We start from the raw sequence: 24559 nt of genomic DNA on the forward strand, positions 1-24559 counted from the left end.
TGTGAGTTGCCACAACACATTTTGACCTGATCCAATCAGCGTTTTGACGTTTATTGGATACAAACAAACAGACAGACAATATACATAATGAAGCTAAAGTCTTAAATCGTATAAAACAGACTAGAGGGTAAGAATGAGTTAAAATAATGTTTTCCTTAAAGGGAAAGTAAACAATATTTTAACTATTCCCTTGTGGTAGAGAGTTTCGACTACAAAAACAACCATATTATTTTATAACAAAGAAAACAATATTGATATTTTGTTTCTGTCCATCCAATATCACTGGATAAACGTGTAGGATGAAAATGATAAGCGTGTAGGATGGAAATGATAAACGTGTAGGATGAAAATGATAAACGTGTAGGATGAAAATGATAAACGTGTAGGATGGAAATGATAAACGTGTAGGATGGAAATGATAAACTAGTATGATGGAAATGATAAACGTGTTAAAACTTGTTTTAAATAAATCCTTCCTTCAAAATACTATATTTACATACGTTTATATAAATACTGAACCTCAGCTGAAAACTTTAGAATGGTGCACTTTGAGATGATTGCTTGATCCTCTCGTTTTCATAATATCGAGACTAACCTAATCTTGTACTTGTATCTTGAAAAGTATATAAAATTCAACCAATCAGAGTCGCGTATATGAAGCCGATAAAATTGAAATTTTGCGCGCAATTTAAGATTATATACAGAAACGGGAGGGACTCTCTAAATTAAAAAATCCGGGTTTTATTTTTGTCTCTATACAATATCCAAGAAAGAACGGTTTAAGAAGAAAATCAAAAGTGTGTACTCAGATACTCAGATTAAGTAATCAGAATTAAGGATATCTCATTCTAAAGTTTTCAGCTCTGATATTTCAGATATACAAATACTGTTTCTTAACTATTAATATCACTTTTGCTAGAAATTCAGGAGAAAAGTTTTTGGAAAAAACAACTGAAAAAAATGTCACTGGAATCTAAGTCATGGGGTTTTGGATTCAAAACAGCAAAGAAGATTTATTTAATTCATGAATAGCACGAAAGAGATAATTTTAAGAGTTTACAACAACTCCCTTTAAATCTTTAACTGAGTAACAATCTTCTCCATCTTAAAAAGAAAGATAATTAGATATATATATAGTCAATTTTTTCACAAGCCATGATGCTACAGAAAACCCGTACTTAAAAATTAATAGTTTTTAGAAAGAAAACTAATTGTATCTTTATCATGTATTTCTGAATGCTCAACGGGTCTGGTTTGTGAATCGGATATGGACCTCTAATTCAAGAATCACTTGAAATGACGTTAACAGTCCCTTCAAATTTCTTAACATGACTGTCTTAACTTGGACTAACCAGAGTGAGCAGCATTCGGTTTCTTCTATTTGAAATCAAACATGTTTTGGTCTATAATTCAACTTTATCATCTTTTCATGGAGGGTTACTTGTAATTACGCTCACAGTCCCTTTAAATTTATTAAATTGTAGGAAACGTCTGTACTCGTGGTCCCGTCCTACCAGGGAGATGAGATCTCGAGGTCAGATGTCAAACGTCATGCAATCAGAGATTACTATTGAGGGAGAAGCAACCATAGCATTTCATCCATCTGGTCTTTGGTTCCAGGTGTGTATTGTGTATTTTTTGAACATTTCTTTTCAATATCTGCTTGCATATAGGCGGGCATCGTTTTGGTGATCGAACGACATTTTTATAGAACGATGGTGTCATTTATGAGAAAGGGAAAAACAATTTTTTTAAATCAAACGAAAAAAACAACTGGTTTAAAATCTTTTGAAAGAACTTGAAAAAACGATTGTTTTTTTTTACTGAATAAACAATTTTGTCAAACAAACTTTTGAAAAAACGACAGTTTCTTTATTGAAAGAACAATTTTACTGAACAATCGTTCAACAACATATGAACGAAATGGATAGAAAATATTTTTTGAACGATTGAAAAAAAATAATTGGTCGGAAACAGACTTTAAACCTTGAATATTTAGGAGTCCATCTCTGACAGTCTGGACGAGGACCTGGTCCAGGCCACCATGGATAGATTGGAGCTAGAGCTGGGCGGGGAGATTCTCTTCGATATGAACCTATTCGATTATGAAACTGGCTTGAATCATAAGATTAAGGTGAGGCTAATACTAAAACATTTTAGATTTTTTTAATTGAATCAGAAAATGTTCAACTAAATATCTTGTAAAAATGTACTTTGTGCTATTCACTTTGTACTCTGTAAAACGCTTTAGGCTTTTTTTTGTTCTGAGTTCTATTTAAAATGTACACTACTGCAAGTGCAATACCATACTATAATGGTAATTATTACATTTTGGGTAATTTGTTCTGTGAACTTTGCGCAATGCAATGCAATATATGCTGAGCATTGTGCAGCAGGATGGTTTAAGTGACAAGCGTACTTGAAAATTGTGTACTCTTAAATATGTATTATCAGGATGCTGTAAGTGTATTGAGCATTGTGTACTTAAAATCATGTATTATCAGGATACTGTCAGTGTACTTAAGCAGTGTATTCTGAATTTTGTATTATCAGGATGCTGTAAGTGTACTTGAGCAGTATGTACTCTACAATATGTATTATCAGGTTGCTGTATGTGTACTTGAGCAGTTTGTACTCTATATATTATGTATTATCAGGATGCTGTAAGTGTACTTGAGCAGTATGTACTCTATATATTATGTACTATCAGGATGCTGTAAGTGTACTTGAAGAAGAAAGTTTGAGATTTGAGCATAACAATCTACAGTTCCAGTCAACTTCAACAATAAGGGAGAAATGATAACTTTTAGGTTTTTAATTTCCTTTCTCATTAAATAAACAACTTTAAATACCAATACAGGGCTACCCATAAAGTATAAAACTTAAGTTCTATGTATCCTGTCTTTCTTTGCCAAATTATACAATATTTAAGGCTGAAAACCAAACCAAATATAACGTTTAAAGAGTTTCAGGTCTTCACTATACAGTCTCATCTTTTATGAGTAACTCAGTAAATTAGATTAAAATTTAAATGAATTTTACAAGTTTCCCAATAAAAAATGAAAAGCGTTGGTAATTTAAACGTCGAGTTTTGAAATTCCCATGCTTATTGGTTCACCCTTTTAAACCTGTTTACAGGTTGACCAATTAATCATTCTATTCCCAACTCTGAGCCTAAGTTGATATTATGTTGAGATTAGAGGGAACAGAGCAGATACAGTAATCTGCACCAACATTGGACCTAGTCTAGTAGAACAGGGGTTTATTGTCTTTAGGTAAATAGAAGATCAATCAATCAATTAATCAATTAAATAATATAGATAAATCAAACAATTTCTTAATCAATCAACCAATTAAGTAATTTTATAAAACCTTGATAAATCAAAGAATTACCTAATCCTTTAACCAATTAATCAATTAAATAATATCTTGATAAATCAAATAATTGCTTAATACACCAATAAACCAAACATTCAAAATGTAGTTAAAAAAAAGTAGAAGTCAATCCATCAATCAATAAGTCGATAAAAAATAAATCAATTTACCAATTACTGAATATTGCAGGGAAGTGTTGAAGATGATATATGAAGATCAATTATTGCATATTGCAGGGGAGGGTTGAAAATGATATATGAAGATCAATTATTGTATGTTGCAGGGGAGGCTTGAAGATGATATATGAAGATCAATTATTGTATGTTGCAGGGGAGGGTTGAAGATGATATATGAAGATCAATTATTGTATGTTGCAGGGGAGGGTTGAAGATGATATATGAAGATCAATTATTGTATGTTGCAGGGGAGGGTTGAAGATGATATATGAAGATCAATTATTGTATGTTGCAGGGGAGGGTTGAAAATGATATATGAAGATCAATTATTGTATGATGCAGGGGAGGCTTGAAGATGATATATGAAGATCAATTATTGTATGTTGCAGGGGAGGGTTGAAGATGATATATGAAGATCAATTATTTTATGTTGCAGGGGAGGGTTGAAGATGATATATGAAGATCAATTATTCTATGTTGTAGGGGAGTGTTGAAGATGATATATAAAGATCAATTATTCTATGTTGCAAGGGAGTGTAGAAGATGATATATGAAGATCAATTATTGTATATTGCAGGGGAGTGTTGAAGATAATATATGAAGATCAATTATTGTATGTTGCAGGGGAGGCTTGAAGATGATATATGAAGATCAACCCTGTTATCCAGTTCCTCTTCAGTCATCACAATGGTGTCTATAAATACATTTATGCATAAAAATAGAAAATAAATTTTTGCTAATGCTCATGCAACTGAAATATGACAAATATTTCCGTATTAAAACTTTCTTCAAGACAGAATACCAAATGTAATCTGTTGATTGCTATGTTTCACAAGTTCAAGGTTGTTATTAAAGTCTTATTTTTTGTGAATAACCCTGAATAGTAAGGGTCTAAAACAAACTTTTAACCCGTCAAATTATTAACAAAACTAAAGCTTTAATCTAAAAGGTGTTTTTAAAGTACGCTGCAGGGTTACCTACAAAGAGCAGAGACGACTGTACGGAATTTTATCAGCTTATTTCCTGATTTTGATGGTGCCCTGTAGCTTTAAATTTGTTGCTTAAATCACCAAGTCATTTAATTTTCAAATTTTCAAATTTTCAGAATTAAAAAAGTTGCAGGTCGTCATTACAATTTCATCCTTTGTAGATAAACCACGTATATATCTTCTGAAAAATTGTTACCAAGGATTTACAATAAAAAATTATTGTACTTTTGCAAGTATATCAATTATTTTTTCTTAAACTGTCCATCTACCCTCACTACCACACACTTTTTAAAAACAATATTTAATGAATAATTTTTCCTTTAATTTTTCCACTACCCTCACTACTATACACTTTTTAAAACTAATATATCAACATTTAACTAATAATTATTCTTTTTAAATTAATTGATTAATTATTTTTTCTTAAACTTCCCACTACCCTCACTACTATACACTTTTTAAAAACAATATTTCAACATTTATTTAATTATTTTTTCTTAAACTTCCCACTACCCTCACTACTATACACTTTTTAAAACCAATATTTCAACATTCAATTAATAATTTTTCTTTTAACTTCCCACTACCCTCACTAGTCACTACCACACACTTTTTAAAAACAATATATCGACATTTATTCAATTTTTTTTTCTTAAATAATTCATTGAAAGATTTAAAATCATCATTGTATTATGTTCCAAAACAGTATCTGCAGACATGTTTTCAACATTTCAATGAATTCTATTTTTAAATGTCGTCTTCAAAATAGAAAATTTGTGGTTCACTGAGCGTTCTATATTAAGTTGGACAGAGTAATGGAACCTTTTAAGTGAAAACATTAACATAACATTAACATGAAAGCAAAGATAGGCTGTAAATTAAAAAGCTTCTGTTTGTTTTACTTAAAAAAAGCGTGTGAGAAAATAGAACTTATAAAAGTCGTCTTCATTGTATTGATATCAAAGCCGACCAATGTCCAAAACAATATTTTACATTTTCGTGGAAACATTAACCTAAAAAATATGTACAGTGGGGACATCAAACTGTAGATAGACGATATCGAATTCGTCACTGCACTCCCATGTTTATTTAAAAACATAACTTGCGTCTAACAGTAGTCTTTCAAATCTAAGTTTTATTGGAATTTAACCCATCATGGGTGAATATTTAATATACATTAGATAAATTCATAAAAATTCAATCTTTTAATATTTTTCATTTTATCTAATTTTTGGAAATTTAACAACGCGAAATCCGCAAAATTTTGTTTCGTTTAAAATATGAATTTATGAATAAATCTTTACGATTTGTGTTTCCTTTATAATAATAATAAACCCTCTGTGAAATAAAAAAGTTATGTGTTTAATAAATAGATAAATTTCTATAAGTCTGTAAAGAGTTGTTTTCCTTTATAATGATCTCTATGAATCTCTAGAAAGTTGTGTTTTCTCAATAACGATATGATCTCTATGAATCTATAAAGAATTGTGTTTTCTTTATAATGATATGATCTCTATGAATCTATACAGAAGTGTTTTCTCTATAATGATATGATCTCTATGAATCTAGGTGAAGTGTTTTCTCTATAATGATATGATCTCTATGAATCTATGAAAAGGTGTATTTCCTCCCTAATGATATGATCTCTATGAATCTATGAAAAGGTGTATTTCCTCTAAAATGATATGATCTCTATAAATCTGTACAGAGCAGTGTTTTCTCTATCATTATATGATCTCAATGAATTTAGAATTAGTTGTTTCCCCCCTAAATGGTTAAGTATTTAGAGAGTAGTGTTCCATGTATTTTTCCAGGTGTTTTGAACATTACGAACAGCTGGGAGAAAACTACAAGATGATGAATTAAAGTAATAAATTATCTTAAACTTGATGACGTACCTAGGTTTGTAGAAAGGGTCATTAAACCACGTCTACAACGGGTACATAAAGTGACTTGATTAATTAATTAATAAGGTGGTCGGTTGTGTACATCTTTGATAACTATGAATTCTATTAGACCAAAAAGCCTAAGTTTGAATTATCAAAGGTTTACACCATCAGGTTTCAAAGAAACAGGGATTAGAAAATTTGAGTTTGTGACAAAAACTCAGTTTCTTAAGACTCACAGACTTTTACATTGAATTCTAGCACTGGGCCGGGGTGCAAAATGCATCCTTAATTCAAGTTTTCCATGTTTTATTCAAGATAAATGGCCGTGCAAGACATTTTTCTTTCTTTGTTGAATAAAACTTCATTCATAAAGAGTTGTTTTAAACCGAGCAAAAGAATAGTTCAAAATATTATTTGTATCAAAAAGCATTATTGAGTCAATAAAACCATAATATTGAAACAATTTAGAAGCATTAAACATTAACATTAATTAAACATTTCTATAATTCTATTATTTTAGGAAAAATATTGTAAAATAAATATTTCTAGTTCTAGTATTCTTAAAAGAAATTGTAAAATAAACATAATTCTAGTTCTAGTATTCCTAGGAGAAAATATTGTAAAATAAACCGGTTTTTGGCGGAATTGAGACGCGGCTCAATTATTCATTAAACGGACTCTGGATGTCAAAATGAATACGCGGGTTTTTTTGTGCCTTTTCTTACTTCCAGGAAAGTAAAGTTTGAACATATAGCGTGGAGAAAACTTTTTAAAAGTTTGAATCTTCTTTCTATTTTTAGAATTAGAACTATACAAATAGAAGTTTAAACTATTTCTTTATTCAAAACTTTAATATTGGCCGCTAACATTGGAGTAGGAGTAGGAGTAGGATTAGGAGTAGGAGAAGGAGAAGGAGTAGGAGTAGGAGTAGGAGTAGGAGTAGGAGTAGGAGTAGGAGTAGGAGTAGGAGTAGGAGTAGGAGTAGGAGTAGGCTGTAAGCATACTTTCGAGTGACCCCCCAGTCAAAGGTGGCCACAACGGTACCCTTGATACCTTTATTGATCCATGATCCACGATGTGAAAAACATTGTCGTAGCTTGAAAATGTTTTTTTTGTGATTTGTGATAAATCCTACACGTTTTCCTACAGATGCGCAAGTCACTTTTTTATAAGAAACCACAATTGAAAATAACTAGTTTTCACTTTTCAAAAATTGTAACCATTTATATTAAATTCATTATACTCTTGATCAAAAAACCCTTTTAATGGTACCGTCGTGAATTGGGCATCATCCCATCTTTGAATGAACGTTCGCTTACAGTTCCTTTTAGCGACACAGAGCAAAAGACCAACCTAGCTCTCATGTCAGATCATTGTAATCTGTATCTGTCTTGTAAGCGAAGAAATGCCCCTAGCTGCATGTATTGCAGACTATACAGTATACAGGTTTCCTTGTCTATGTATAAAAGGACGTGGAGTAGGGTTTGAAAGGTTAGTTCTCCCCCCTCTCTACTCCAAGACCTACCCAGAACAATATGATTAAACACATCCTAACTGTGAGTTTAACAAATAACTGTAAAATGTAATCATTTCAAACTCTTGAAATATTTAGACCACAATTGCAATTGCATGGATAAGAAAAATAAATAAACTAGGGTTTTAGGCGCTTCGCGCCCATCTATTTGAATTGTGAACATGTTCTTTTTGTTTACATTTTAAAACAAAGAAGAAAAAAATTTTGCGGATCTTTTAAAAAGAATTCGCGAATTTTCAAGAATTTATTTTTTTTTACAAAATTAAAAACATTTAAAACACATTTTTAAAATTTTTATCATTCATAAACCTTCCTTGTAGTCACGTGATGTCCCACACAAAATTTGGGCCTGATCGTTTAGCCGTTTTGACGTTTATTGGATATAAACAAAAAAACAGACACCCAAACAGACAGACAAGCCAAATTTGTATATATACTAGGCTTTTAGGGCGCTTCGCGCCCATCTTCTATTTAAATTGTGAACATGTTCTTTTTGTTTACATTTTAAAACAAAGAAGAAAAAAAAATGTCCAGTATCTTCAATGAATAATTGATCAGGTTCTAAACTTCCTACAGATATCAGAGACTAGACTTCCATCAGTTTTGAAACTAAAATTTTATATTTCGGGACTGTTACCGGTTTTACAAAAAAACATTTAATGTTCCAGCAAAGGCAAGGAGAGGGGGGGGGTGTTTACGGCAACGCAGATTATCTGTCAACCGCTGATACACTTTTCAAATACCCTAAGATTAACTAAATCCATTTCTAGAATCTAGCCTGTCTTGTTCTGGTCAAAGGTTAAATATTACACTTAAAGTAAAGTAGGAAACCTGTTTATGTCTTAGTCAACCCCCTTTAATACTCTGAGGTGAAACATACTATAACGGGACAAATTCTGCCAAAAAAAAAATACAGCACATTTTAAATGGATCGTAAACGTATTTCAAGGTTACCCTCTTATTCCTCTTTAGAAAATCGTGTTTTTTCTATTTTAGTTCCGCTTTAAACTAAAAGCAGGAGTCTCTTTAAACTAAAAGCAGCAGTCCCTTTAAACTAAAAGCAGTAGTCCCTTTAAACTAAAAGCAGCAGTCCCTTTAAACTATAAGCAGCAGTCCATTTTAAACTATAAGCAGCAGTCCTTTTAAACTAAAAGCAGCACACTAGACATTCGTCGGCTCTGTTTGAAGCAATCAAATCAAAACCCTCTCCCACTGTGAGTAGAAAACGTTTTAACAAGTTTTATTTCACATTTGATCCTGTTATTGTAGATTTTAAAAGCAATAAATGTAGTTTTCTTCAAACAGCTTGATCTTGTCAGCTTTTAGAAAACAATTTAAACATTTCAAGAATTTAGATTTCAATTTAGTCACAAGTGAAGGATAAAGACAATCTGACAGCCCTGTTCCTTATTTGTTTAAACACGAAAAAAATACAAACATGTTTCATCACAAACTCATATTTTTTATGTTTAACATTCTCAAGTCCTTTTAAAGTCTAAATAACAAAAACTAATTTTTAAATATAATCAAACCTTAGATTTTTAAAGTGATATTCTATGCCCTAAATTTAAGTCAATAAATGGTAATTTGGATTTTAAAAAACGAGTACAGGGTGTCCCACGAAACATGACAGTTGGTAAAGAGTTATGAAAGTCGTCTTTCATATACTTTATTAGATTTTAAAGACTTTTTGCAGTTTATTTCGTTAAATAATCTTTTTCTGAAACATATCTTACTTTGAAACCAATTTTACTAGAACATGACTCCCACGCAATATTTGTATTATTGTCTAATTGATATCAAACAACTTAACAAATTCTGGAAGAAGACATTCTAAACTATTCACCAACTGTCATGTTTCGTGGGACACCCTGTATTCAAACTTTGAAATATCGCATTGCAATTTAGTATGGTTCGCCCTAGGTTTATGCAAACAGTATTGGTGGAGTAATCACAATATTACGCATATTAATAATGAATGTTTGTTTACTGCCTCGAGAGGATTTTGTTTACACAGAGAGTTGAGATTGTACTACGTATATTAGTATCAACCAAACATCAACAAACATACAGAACATTATTCACATTTTCAGGCAGTCCAAAGAAAAATAGGGATTAAGGAAATATTCCAGAGATTTGTGAACGTAAAATGTAATACATGGTCAAATTTATACGACAATATTTGCACAGCTTTGTGATCTCGTAGCTCCTCGAGTTTTGATTTGACGCAGCAGTATAACTCTATATTACAATAGCTCTTCGAAAGGAGAAGTTTTGATTAGAGATTAGAAAATTATGATTTGTGAATTTTCAATTTCTCATAGTCAAATCTAACCTTTACAATGAGAACCAAAAAACTGTGGAATAGGAAGACGACATTAAAGCAATGGTCAAATGTATTTGATATTGTTCCAAAGCAAATAGTTTTGCTTGTGTCTTATTTAATTACTTGTGCAATGAAACCTGTCTGTGATCACGCCGCAATTGCTATGTCACATGTTCATTGGACTATTTAAAGCAATAAATAGAGTCTGGAAGTCGTCTTCCTATTCTAGAGTTTTTTTGGTTCTCACGGTATAAATATCCAGGTTGGTTTGTTGGCTTACAGCTGCCTGGCTGGCCCTCAGTTCCAGGGTGATTCAAGTTTAGCTAAGATACTGCAGGAACAGCGCTTCAACTCAGGAGATGGAAAATTTGGCTCTGCATTTGCGCAGGAGGATGGTCACGTGTTCAAGGAGGAATCACAGGGAAATAATAACAGGTCAGATATTATTTTATTATTAGAACCGGTGCGAGGATTTATCAGCTTAATGTAATCGTATGCACATTTAATCGAACATTCCCCTTCTGGTGAACCCAATCTTTAATAATTCCACCACGTTTTATACAGCAGATCTAGGCTGCATCCATTGGTACATGAAGTACAATTACATGTCATATCGTAATTGATCGAGGGCCGTTTGACTTATTAATCTTTCTGTAAGAATTGGGTAACACTGGATTCTTGTTTTCTCCTCACTGCATTATGCTCAGAGCTGAAAACTTTAGAATGGGATATCCTTAATCCCGATCGCTTAATTAATCTGGATATTAATAACAAGAGGAGAACAAGCATTATTTAATCTGGAGATCAAGAAAAAGAGGAGATCAAGCATTGATCTCGATATCCATAATTCTAAAATTTTCAGCTCAGAGCTCATTTCTATTTGCAGTTAAAGAAAGAAACAGTTATTGTAAGAACACTGTTATTTTACAAAGACAGATTAAAATAAACGTCATACAATATGGAACAGTTTCCTAAATGGACGATATCCTTTTCTTTTTTTAGAGTTGCGTCTTTTTACGGCCAGAACAATGGATTAGATAGCGTCAGTTTTCTATTAGTGAAGCTCTGAAGAAATTATTAAACAAAAATTTATTAATACTTGTCCCTTAAAAGTCCGTAATCAACTTATTGTTTAAATCGTATTTTTATCAGAATCATTCAAAACAGAATATTTTGGTGCTAAAATAAGAAATGTTCTTATATTTTGAAACACTTTTTCTTATAGCTTTTTAGTATCACTTCAAGCTCCGGTTCATTTCACGTACCGGGCCGCTTTTTACCAGCTGTACAGTACAATCACAGACTATATAGGGCAAACCGGGACGGTATGCTAAATTCATATGTTGTTGTATTATAGGATCGGTCAGTACAGCTATATAGGAGATGATGGAAATACCTATTCTTTTAAAGATATTGTTATTTTCTAGGATTGGTCAGTACAGCTATATAGGAGATGATGGAAAGACCTATACTGTAAAGTATAGTGCAGGAGTAGATGGGTTTAGGATCCTAGAGGGAGATCATATTCCAAGCGGAGGACAAACATCAGCTGCTGCTGTCATGGTAGGATCTGATTAAACACTAAACTAAGCTAGTTGGGGCAGGTCAAGATGGGCTACGATAGGCCGGGTACAGTAAAATGGCCTACGATAGGCAGGATACAGTAAAATGGCCTACGATAGGCCGAGTACAGTAAAATGGCCTACGATAGGCTGGGTACAGTAAAATGGCCTACGATAGGCCGAATACAGTAAAATGGCCTAGGATAAGCCGGGTACAGTAAAATGGCCTACGATAGGCCGGGTACAGTAAAATGGCCTATGATAGGCCGGGTACAGTAAAATGGCCTACGATAGGCCGAATACAGTAAAATGGCCTAGGATAAGCCGGGTACAGTAAAATGGCCTACGATAGGCCGGGNTAAAATGGAGGGAGATTTGAAACAAAACTAATCAGTTTTAAAGATAAATTTCTTTAGAATTAGAAGTGCCAGGCAAAATCAATGAATTGATTAAGCGACTAAATAGTATTTACATATAAACTACATAGAAACGTACAAAAAATTTTGATTTTAAATCGTGAAAATTTCGAAGTTCTATCTGAAGACGACATTTACATGGGTCTTTAGTCTATTTTTTCTAGTCTTTACTTTCCAAACGAAATCTTTTCATGAAATTATTTCCAAACCAAATAAAACCTTATGGCCCAACCTGTCGTCGTTTCCTTAGTCTGTTCCACTTTAGTATTTATTCACTTTGGGTACAAGGGGTCCGTCCGGTTCGAATTGAAATTGACCATAGTCTGTAGAGATAACTCGCCTCAAATCATAATTTTTCGTCATAATATCTTTTCAACGAGGTGTCGATATTTTAAACTATAAATTCTGGATTTGGATCAAGTATGAAAAAAAGTTTACACCATCAGGAGTCAGAACTCAGAATCAGATCTCCATGTTATAAAGATCTATGGATTTATTTGATTTAATTATAATGGATTAATCTCGTGATGGTTACACCCTAGGGAAAAGCAATGATCCTAAATTTTTAAACTGTCCAAATTGGATATCCACACAAAAGTCCGGATCTCATGTTTGAAATATTGGATTTTGTAACGAGGAAATTTTCTTTATAATTTGTTATCACTTATTTATGAAGGATTGTAGAATTAGATAATTATAGAAAGGGGGAGCGGAGAACAGGACAAGACAGGAAGAGGGAGGAGCGAGGACAGGACGGGGAGCGGAGGACAGGACAAGACATGAGGGTGGATATAACAGGATATGAGGGAGGGAGGACAGGGTGGTTGTTAGGAAAAGACAATATAGGACAAGATATGCCAGGACAAGATATGCCAGGACAAGACATGCCAGGACAAGATATGCCAGGACAAGACATGCCAGGAAAAGATATGTCAGGACAAGACATGCCAGGACAAGATATGCCAGGACAAGACATGCCAGGACAAGACATGCCAGGACAGGATATGCCAGGACAAGACATGCTAAGACAAGACATGCCAGGACAAGACAGGACAGGACAAGACATGCTAAGACAAGACATGCCAGGACAAGACAGGACAGGAAAAGGCAGGACAGATCCTACGGGTTGTTAGGACAAGACAGGAGGGAAGAATAGGACAGGAGAGGACAGATATAGAGAGTAGTACAGGACAGGTATAGAAGAGAGGACAGGACAGGATATGAGGGTAGGACAGGACAAGAAAAGGGGAGGGCAGGGGATCGGAGGCCAGGCAGGTTTGACGACAAATATAAGTTTGGGAGGTTTCCAGAACGAGAAATGTTTGGAAATGTTTGGCAATGTTTGGCAATATTTGGCAATGTTTGGCAATGTTTGGCAATGTTTGGCAATGTTTGGCAATGTTTGGAAATAGTTTGGAAATGCTTGGCAATGTTTGGCAATGTTTGGAAATGTTTGGCAATGTTTGGCAATGTTTGGAAATGTTTGGAAATGTTTGGAAATGTTTTTTATCGGTTACATTTTTGACTTTTGACATTTTTAACTTCATTCTTAAGTTTAAAAGTGAAGATAAAACAATAAGACTACAGTCATAGCCAGAAAGACCCGGAATTAATTTACAATTAATCAGACGAATTTACAATAGTCTTTTATCTTTAAAATATTTTACGGCATTCAGGTGTCAATCTACAAATATGGCAGACCACATTTTGGAAATGGAGGGACTAGCGCTACTACAGGGTGTCCCACATCAAATTTGACTGCGTCAATGGGTCTGAAAACGATTTGGGGGACAAATCAGAAAAATTGACAAATTTAATAAGGCTATTAGAAAATTGTTTTTGCAGAAAATGCTGTATTTTTCGAGTATTTTATGCGTATTTTGGCGTTAAAGATTGGAGATAATCTAATATGATATGGGACAGAGCGTATGTGATTATCGACATCGTTTCATCAATCATATTTGTAAAATTAGACGAATGCCGTAAACTGTTTCAAACATCAAAGACGATTGTAAAGTCGTCTGATTAATTGTAAATTAATTCCGGGTCTTTCTCCTTATGACTGTAGTATTTAAATTATATAAATTATACAGAGCTAATACTACTCATTATCTATTTATTCATTCATCTAAATATCTGTAAAAAGGTTATGAAAACTACTGTGCAAAAAGTATCTTCTCTTTATCTATTTATTAATGCATCTAAAAATTTGTAAAAAGGTTATGCAAAAATACTGTGCAAAAAGTTCGTGGAAAATTTTTTTCTCAAAATTAAATTTAACTATTTTATATTATTATTATTCTTCTAGGGAGAGAATGGAGAGCTTAAAGAGTATGATTATGAATATTATGATGAAGCTAAACCTGATTCTCCCTTCGTTAATCCTCATGATCCTACACATAGACAGGTTAGTTAATCCTCATGATCCTAAACATAGACAGGTTCGTTAATCCTCATGATCCTACACATAGACAGGTTCGTTAATCCTCATAATCCTACACATAGACAGGTTCATTAATCCTCATGATCCTAAACATAGACAGGTTCGTTAATGTTATTATTATTATTATTATTATTATTATTATATATTATCTAGGAGTTCCTGTTAGCTGGTGACCTAGCCGGTCATCTTGCTCAGAGAACTTTTACAACACCTGCTCCTCTTGTTCTTGGTGGAACTACTGAAGAACCTGTTCACAGGTAGGCAGACAGAGTTCTTGTTATTCTTCGTGTTGTTCTTTTTATTCTTGTTCTTGTTCTTGTTGCACTTGTTGTTCTTGTTGTTATTTTTGTTCTTGTTGTTTTTGTAATTCATATTGTTCTTCTTGCAATTCATGATTTTAATTAATAGAAATTTTTTACGTTGTCGATTTTTAATTCCGCATTTTGGAGAAACAATGTAGGAAATTGTGAGAATTAAGAACATTAAATAAGACGATATTGTTCAACTAAAGGTTAAAAGGCTATCGTTGTAAATCGGGCAAGCCTCTCTGAAAATGAAGGGTCACTTAGATCTAATTTTATTTCAGATTTTTCCCCCCTGGTCAGATCAAGCTAGACAGATTCCCTGAAGGATTTAACTTCCAGTTCCAGTCACAGAAATAGACATTCCAGTCACAGAAATAGACATTCCAGTCACAGAAATAGATATTCCAGTCACAGAAATAGACATTCCAGTCACAGAAATAGACATTCCAGTCACAGAAATATACATTCCAGTCACAGAAGTAGACATTTTCAGTCCCAAAAGTAAACATTCAAGTCCCAGAAGTAAACATTCCAGTCCCAGAAATAGACAGTCCAGTCCCAGAAGTAAACATTCCAGTCCCAGAAATAGACATTTTCAGTCCCAAAAGTAAACATTCCAGTCCCAGAAGTAAACATTTCAGTCCCAGAAATAGACAGTTTCAGTCACAGAAATAGACAGTTCCAGTCACAGTAATAGACATTCCAGTCACAGAAATAGACATTCCAGTCCCAGAAATAGACATTCCAGTCACAGAAATAGACAGTTTCAGTCACAGAAATAGACAGTTCCAGTCACAGAAATAGACATTCCAGTCACAGAAATAGACAGTCCAAGCAATATTCAGTTCCAGTCCCAGAGGCTGAATCAGACAGTCCTTGACCCTGTGTTTTTGCTGAAAATTTATTATTTTCAAATTTGTATTTATTATTGAATAACGACGGTGCAATAATGATTATTTGATATCATTTTTCTTAATAAATCATTTAAATGATATAAAAAGACAGTTTTATGACTGTAAATTAACCTTATAAACACACCGGGGGTTAACTATAGCTTGTACGATTGTTCCTCTGGGAGTATGGTGTATAAAATAATTTAGGAACAAAAAACCCTTTATTTTTAAGGAGATTTAAATCGTGGCAACATTGTTTTTACAAAAAAAAAAAGACATTCGTTTTTCTTTTTTAGTTGATGTAAGTACATTGTACAGTGCATACGATTAGGATTGGAAGAGATCACACAAGGGATAATCATCTGATTACGGTCTTTTTTTCTTCATGATAACAATATAATTTTCGTTAACGAAGTTTTCGAAAATTAACTAAAAATCCGTTAAAAAACGGCAAAACTCGTCAATTTTTAGATTGTTAACAAAACAGAATAGCCGTCTATGAAGAAAAAAATTAACGGTTGAAAACGAAAACGAAAGTACGTTCGTTCTTTTTTTCTGCTAAAATTACGTGAAAAAAAATGTTCTAAATATTTTAATGTTTTAAATGTCGTTTGGAAATTTCTTTGGCAGCCCGTTAACGCGATTAATATTACAAACAAGACCGTTCCTGAACGGCTAATGCCATTAATTGAAGACAAAAACGTTAACGCCGTTAATAAAATTGAGATCGTTACCGGTAACTTTAAAAACAATGGAAAATACCGTTAACAAAGATCGTAAGTTCCGATCTTACCTTTAAAACTAACGGAGCTACCTAAAATTATCTCTGAACGGTTGGAACTAATCCTTAACGAAATTGCGAGAAAAAGTTTAAACGTGCCAATTGCCCTATTTATAATACAGGAAAAAATGGGTATCAAATAAAATTCAAGCTTAAAATTAGGTTGAATAAATGATGTATCTTCATATATGCTAGAGTTTAAACGCTACACAATAGTCTTTCATTAATTTATTAATTTATTTGTTTTCATTAATTTATTTATTAATTTTCATTGATTTATGAAAAATAATTTTAGATTCAAACAGTTTAATTTCAACATTTCTAGTTCAAAGTTTTGTAGAAAACAGTCCTAAATTACATATTATCAATATATTTCGAGTTCAAAGTTTTGTAGAAAACAGTCCTAAATTACATACAGGGTGTCCCACGAAACATGACAGTTGGTAACTAGTTTTNGTTTAAAGTTTTGTAGAAAATAGTCCTAAATTACATATTATCAATATATTTCTATCATAAGAAAACATAAAATTAGTTTTTGATGTAAAATTAGATTAGCAGAGGCAAGAAATTTAGCTTGAAGAATATGGGTTTTGTATGCGAGTTAGATAGATATATAGATATATAGATATATATAGATAAATTTATTATATTTTAGCATGGAAGATAGTTTTTATAGTTTGCTTTTGTTTACAAATCAAGTTTAGATTTTTGCTCCTTGTACAATGATATAGAAAGGAAGACAATAAATAACTTAAATTCTGACCTTAGATAAATTGAATTTTAAGTTAAGTTAAGGGTTTTTGAAAGTAAAATATACGTGAATATAAGTTTCAAATATCAAAATAATCAAATAAAGTGAAGAGACAAATCTGTTTTGAGTTTAAAGAACGATAAAATAGAGTAAAAAGGCCTAAATTTGGATAGAAATCTAAAATCAGTCTGAGCGCTTAAAAGAGGGGCGCGAAAAGTTCTGAATTTCGATTTTATTTAGTAATTTTCTAGTTTAAAGCTTTTCTTTATCAATTTGTATTATCCTCCTATATTCAGCTACGCTTCTGTAAACTATTGATAATAATTTCAATTTAAAATCCAGAATATAATTTATGTTTCAAACAAAATATTGAGGAGTAAATTTATTCTGTTAGAAATACAACAGATGCAACCTAACTTTACAACCCCCCTCCCCGTTCTCAATCCCTTCATCCCATTACTTCCCCCCATTTCCCCTCCAACCTGTTGAGTCCCCTTCACTTTCCTCAATCCCCGTTTCCCCCATGCATCTTTTCCTTACTCCTCATTCTTTTCTTTTCTCTCCTTTCCTTTACACCTACCGTCCTTTTTTCTTTTCTCCTATACTTCCCCCCTTCCCCAACTTTCCTCATATACTTCCCCCCTTCCCCATCTTTCCTCCTATACTTCCCCCCTCCCCATCTTTGCCCTTTCTATTACCCCCCCCATCCCCTTTTCTCTTCTCTTATTCTGTATATATTGAATATTTCCCCTCGGATCGAATGTTTTATTTAAAATGTTGAAATAAAGTTTTTGCTCAAACTTTATCCTGCCACAAACTTTGCTTAGCTAATCAGTTAATCAATCAATCAACCAATCAATCAATCATTTAGATAATAACTAAAAGAATTGAGTCTTTGCTACAAACTCAAATTTTAATCCCTATATCTTTGCAATGTACACCCTTGATGTTTCGACAATCTTTTGTTTATTGGAACATAAACTAAGATTTAAAAAAAACATTTCAAAATCCTAAATTTGAAAACACCGAATTTTAACTTTCGAAACAACTCTTTATAAAAGAAGATCATAATTCGTAATGCACAAACTCTGAAGGAAAAAACAAGGAAAAAATGGAAAACCTTATACTTTCTTTGAAACATGCAGCTGAAATATTGAAAATGGCCACGTATATTTTTTAAGTACCCCTTCCCCCTCCTTTCTTACAGAATTAAATATAGAAAAAATATACAAAAGGTATTATTTCCCGCTCCAGCTACACGGTTTAATATATAAATGATTATCATAATTTGTCATTTTTCTTAGAATAATAATATCCTTTTAGTTGTAACCTGAGCTGGAAACTGTTAAATAACCGAAGTCCGAATTTTATCGATTTGAGTCGCGTCTCAAACCTGCCAAAAAACTGGTTTCAATTGAGTGCCGGCTTAAATCTTGAAATATTTACAATTTTAAGTGGAACCAATTCCATATTTGATCCGCGTCTCAAATTTAAGCCGCGGCTCAAATTCTTCAAATTCGGCCTCGAATTAGTTAAACTAAGTGTGCTTATAAATCAGTACACCGCACTGCTTGGGTCAATTTTACCGTGGAGTAAATTTATCTTATTTATTACTTATTTCACAATGCTAGACCCCGAACACAAATTGAGCCAGGTCGGTTAAACCTTTTTCGATGTTTATATTTTTGTTTTGGAGAACTAAAGGGACTGTCCTTGTCATTTCAAATAGTATTGTCGTTTTTTTTAACTTAAAGGGTTCAAATCTCACAATTCCCTCCATTGTTTCTGTATAGAAAGAAATTCGCAAGTCACTCTGTTTAGAGAAAGATCACACCCTCAACTAAGGTTTCGGTGCGTTCTGCAGTAATTTAGAGTATACTGACAGAAGAAATAGTAGAGTTAGGTGGAGAGTGATAACAATTGAGATTGAGATTTTCATTCATTCTTGATCATACACAACTATTAAGGGTTAGTTGTGAATCGGACATATCACTCTATAAATGGAGGGTCACTTGAATAACGTTTACAGTCCCTTTAAAAGGTTTCCATGATATTAGTTAAATGTGAAATATCTCGGCTCGTGTTTTATATTTACATAAAGTCCTCATTTAGACCTTATACAATTTCAAGAATTAATATCTAATAGTTTATATCCTCTCCTCCTCCAGTTTCCCCCATCCCCTAACTACCAATGGTGTAACCCCCTATACCCCCTTCCCCCCCTAACTACCGATGGTATAAACCCTTACACCCCCTTCCCCCACCAACAAAAACAATGTACTCCACAGAAAACGGCGTTCTTCGGTATAACATTGAATGTTCATACATAATGGAATAAGTTGGAAAATAACTTCTTTGTAACTTCTACATTCACATCATCAGGTTCAGAGATAATGTAATATTAGTTTCTATAAAGCAGGGGGAGGGGGGGGGGTCAAAATTTCGGAATCCCAGGGACCGAATTCAATGAATTTGAGCTATGTCGCGGAACTATTTACTACACAGAGATTCAGCCTGCTTTGAACTGCTGCATCAATTTTCAAAACAGCTGGTCGATTTGGAAGTGTCGCAAAGCGTTGGGTTTTGGTTTTTACCGCTCTATTTCTCGGTACATTTTAGAACTATAAAAGAACTTGTTTTTAGCTGTAGTCTTAAAGAAGTAATGGACAAAATTCTCATCTAATATTTTCCTGGAGATCTTTCGATTCCTTTAAGTTACAATAACCATGCGAGATGGTTCTATTTCTGAATAACCGATTCAAAGCTAAAAATTCATGAGGACTTGAATTGGTGATTCAGGATTTGAACCGGCTAGTTGAACAACCTCTCCAATTAATTAAATTCAGTTTCAGCAGAACTATTCGAAAAAATGGATAATACCCAAATTTTTCGAATTAGGAATACACCTGGGTCTTTTCTACTGATAAACGATGGTTCTGTTCCTCAGAACGATCTAAACTTTATGCGATACTAAAGTCATGGATTAGTTAAATTTTACATGAATTTTTGTATGTTTGGTTAAAAAAATCCGCAAAATTACGTTATTCATCTTCTTGATTCAATTTTATCTGGATCTGAAACCCAAAGGAGAACATGATATAGTTAATGTCCCCTTGTTGAGCCTATGTAATATGTACTGTACTGTAAAATTTCCTATGAAGTACACTGCACAATTAAACATGACCCATCTATATAATTACTTTATCTAAGAGAGTAGAACTACTTTATTGTCATTATCTTGTCATAATTAGATTAATATGCATCGCAATTAAGAATTTAATTAAAGTGTCGCAACTTTTGAAAGAAAGTCAAATTCATTAGTTAATACTTGAAACAGTTAGTTCTTGAGTATGATATTCATTAGCAAGTAAATATATAAATATCATCTCAAGATAAAATTAAATCCTCAAAGAGAATAATATGGATTGTGGATGCTAGGATAGGATACTATGGATTGTGGATGCTAGGATAGGATACTATGGATTGTGGATGCTAGGATAGGATACTATGGATTGTGGATGCTAGGATAGGATACTATGGATTGTGGATGCTAGGATAGGATACTATGGATTGTGGATGCTAGGATAGGATACTATGGATTGTGGATGCTAGGATAGGATACTATGGATTGTGGATGCTAGGATAGGATACTATGGATTGTGGATGCTAGGATAGGATACTATGGATTGTGGATGCTAGGATAGGATACTATGGATTGTGGATGCTAGGATAGGATACTATGGATTGTGGATGCTAGGATAGGATACTATGGATTGTGGATGCTAGGATAGGATACTATGGATTGTGGATGCTAGGATAGGATACTATGGATTGTGGATGCTAGGATAGGATACTATGGATTGTGGATGCTAGGATAGGATACTATGGATTGTGGATGCTAGGATAGGATACTATGGATTGTGGATGCTAGGATAGGATACTATGGATTGTGGATGCTAGGATAGGATACTATGGATTGTGGATGCTAGGATAGGATACTATGGATTGTGGATGCTAGGATAGGATACTATGGATTGTGGATGCTAGGATAGGATACTATGGANTGGTTTATACTTGCCAGGGGGGGAAGCCTGGATAGGGGGAATTTACTTCAAAAAAAAGGGGGGGGGTATTCTTTCTAGTAGGGGGATATACTAACTTTTATAAAAGTTAGATTTGTCTAAAGCAGTTTGAGAATATTCTCACACAAGGATGAAATAAACTAATCTTAGAAATAATCGAATAATCGAGGATTTTTTTTCATGTTTTTAATTTTGAAAAATTTAGAATGAGAATTTTTTCAATGCAAAGTTGCAAAAGTATCAAGCTGCACTTGAATCTTTTTTTTTGCGCATTTATGAGTTACAATATCATGGCATAGCAGTCAGTGTCAAAATACTGAAAGCTTTAAGATAAATGATATGAATTTTCATTGACACCCTCAAAACAAAAGAAAAAAACGTCAAATACTATTGAAAACCCATTAAACTTTTAAAAAATGTCATGGGAGATATTTTTGAGACAGATAAAAATTTAAACATTTCTTAAATAATAAACTTTTCTCAATGCTATCTTTATTCTTTATATATTTTAAAAATGTGACCAATCTTTTCTCGTTGTTGTCACAAAATCTTTTCATTCTGCGATTTGAAAATCTAGGACGCAACTTCATTGTTATTTTTTCTTTCATTTTCATTTTCTTTTTTTAGTTTTCTTTCTATCCTATTCGTTTTTTTATTTTCGTTTTTTTCCTTTCATTGATTTCTGTTCTCTTTTTTTCTGATTCGTTTTATTCTTTCCTTTTCGTTTTATTGCTTTTCTTTTCCTTTTATTTGTTTCATTTTCCTTTTCTTATTTCATTATCGTTTTCTTTACTTCATTTTCGTTTTCTTTACTTCATATTCGTTTTTCCTTTATTTTTTCTTTGATTTATTTCCTGTTCGTACTCTTTCTTTCATATTGGTTTTCTTTTTCATCTTTGTTTTCATTTTTTCTTATTCGTTTTTTTTTCTTTCTCTTTCGTCTTTCTTTAAAAAAAAGTGTCGAATTCTGACAATATTCCTTTCTGCTGCATAAATGCAAAAGAAGGTGAATCGAAAATGCCATTGCCTAATCTTAAATCTAGGGTTCTTTCAGATTAGGTCTGCACTCTGCACTCTGCACTCTGCACTCTGCACTCTGCACTCTACACTCTGCAATCCATTTTAAATATTTTTTTACTTTTTCTTCGCCACTTTCCTAATTTACTATTGATACTAAATTATTCTGGAATAAGGATAAATAAGATTTATCGTAGTTCCTCCAGATTACAGTTAGGGAAATTGGATGGATAGGATAGATAGAACGAATAGGATGGATAGGATAGATAGGACGAATAGGATGGATAGGAGGGATAGGATAGATAGGACGAATAGGATTGATAGAATGGATAGGAGGGATAAGAGGGATAGGAGGGATAGGAGGGATAGGAGAAATAGGATGGAAAGGATGAATAGGGTATACGATGGATATCGATAGGATGGATAGGATGGATGTTAATGATAGGATAAATAGGATGGATTGGAATGATAGGATAAATAGGATGGATGTTAATGATAGGATAAATAGGATTAATGATAGGATAAATAGGATAGATGTTAATGATAGGATAAATAGGATTAATGATAGGATAAAAAAAACCACATTGGACTACAAACAACACCTTACTTACTCACCTTTAGTTAACCCACGTTGGAGTACAAATACCAACCCTTATCTTACTCACCTTTAGTTAACCTATATTGGACTACAAAGAACAACACCTTATCTTACCTCACCTTACTTAACCCACATTTGACTACAAAGAACAAACCCTATCTTACCTCACCTTACTTAATCCACATTGGACTACAAAGAACAAACCCTATCTTACCTTACCTTTAGTTAACCCACATTGGACTACAAAGAACAAACCCTATCTTACCTCACCTTTAGAATACCAACTCAGTCATAAGGAAACATTTTTCGACAAATTTCACTGTACAGTATAAACCTAGCCAGGCAAAATTAGGAGAGTTATGCCCGCCCCCTGGATCAAACCCTATCTTATCTCACCTTTTATGAACCCACATTGAACAACAAAGAACAACCTTACTCACCTTTACTTTAAGGTTCATTGGAATACGAATAATGCAATAACATAAATCTATTTCTATAAATTGCATTATATGATAATTCCCTGTTGTTTGATCATGAACTCTATTCATTTAACTCGTTGAGGTCTGTTCGGAATTCTATTTTAAAAACAAAAGTATAGTTTTAATCGAAAAAAGTTATTTTAACATTTTACGTAATGAAAATTTTATTAGAAAATACAGCAAATACAGGGTTCTCCAGAAAGGATGGGAATTTAATGACGACCTAAAACTCTTTAATTGGGGTGTTCTCATGTTTATCCTTTATCTTCGGTATTTGATATGTCTTTGAAATATCTAAAAGAAGGCAAAGCAAATAGCAAGAAAAAAAAGTGTAAAGCTATAGCCTAGGGAAAGATCAATGTAAAAAATGACTGAAATTCCGTACTCCCCTTGTGGGTACCATGGTATAGCCTTATTCTCATTAGAATTTTATCCGCAAATATATATTTTAGAAACCGAAAACAAGTATGAATCTAGGGTTGTTAATCGTTTTTGAAAACGATCGTTAAACGATCGTTTTTTGTTTCGTTTTTCATTCGTTTTCAAAAACGATCGTTGATATTTTCTTAAAAACTTTTCAATGAAAAGTACAAATGCCCTTCAGGTCGGTTTCCTCTTGTCGTTAACGATCGTCAACGAAGGGTCGTCGTTAACGATCGTTAACGAAGGGTGGTCGTAAACGATTGTTAATGAAGGGTCGTCGTTAACGGTCGTTAACGAAGGGTCGTCGTTAACGATCGTTTTGAAAAACGACCATTTTTAAAAAACGAACTTTTTGAAAAAAACGACCTTTTTTAAAAAAGATCGTTTCGTATTCGATTTTTCATCGTCGTTTTTATAACGAAACGATCGTTTTTCAAAAAAATTAAAACGTTAACATCCCTAAATACAACTAATTCTTCGCAACCGTATTTAAAAATAAAATATTTTGAAAAAGATTGAA

At 33.0% G+C, this 24559-nt stretch overlaps 2 protein-coding genes across 2 annotated transcripts; both read left to right on the plus strand.

Moving 5' to 3' along the window:
- The first annotated feature begins 2002 nt into the window (after positions 1 to 2002).
- On the plus strand, positions 2003 to 4769 carry LOC111703390 (uncharacterized). Its single transcript, XM_023475318.1, has 4 exons — positions 2003 to 2134; positions 2711 to 2790; positions 3201 to 3275; positions 4176 to 4769. Exons 1-4 carry the CDS (start codon positions 2045 to 2047, stop codon positions 4249 to 4251), a joined length of 321 nt encoding a protein of 106 aa, XP_023331086.1. The 5' UTR covers positions 2003 to 2044; the 3' UTR covers positions 4252 to 4769.
- A 3162-nt stretch (positions 4770 to 7931) lies between these two features.
- Positions 7932 to 15971, plus strand: LOC111703388 (uncharacterized). The gene is made up of 6 exons (XM_023475316.1): positions 7932 to 7985; positions 10552 to 10724; positions 11717 to 11852; positions 14576 to 14674; positions 14864 to 14967; positions 15297 to 15971. The coding sequence occupies exons 1-6, from the start codon at positions 7965 to 7967 to the stop codon at positions 15370 to 15372; spliced, it is 609 nt and encodes a 202-aa protein (XP_023331084.1). The 5' UTR covers positions 7932 to 7964; the 3' UTR covers positions 15373 to 15971.
- Positions 15972 to 24559: the final 8588 nt, after the last annotated feature.

This window comes from Eurytemora carolleeae, unplaced genomic scaffold, assembly GCF_000591075.1.
Source record: "Eurytemora carolleeae unplaced genomic scaffold, Eaff_2.0 scaffold539, whole genome shotgun sequence".
In the NCBI taxonomy this organism is placed as follows: domain Eukaryota; kingdom Metazoa; phylum Arthropoda; class Copepoda; order Calanoida; family Temoridae; genus Eurytemora; species Eurytemora carolleeae.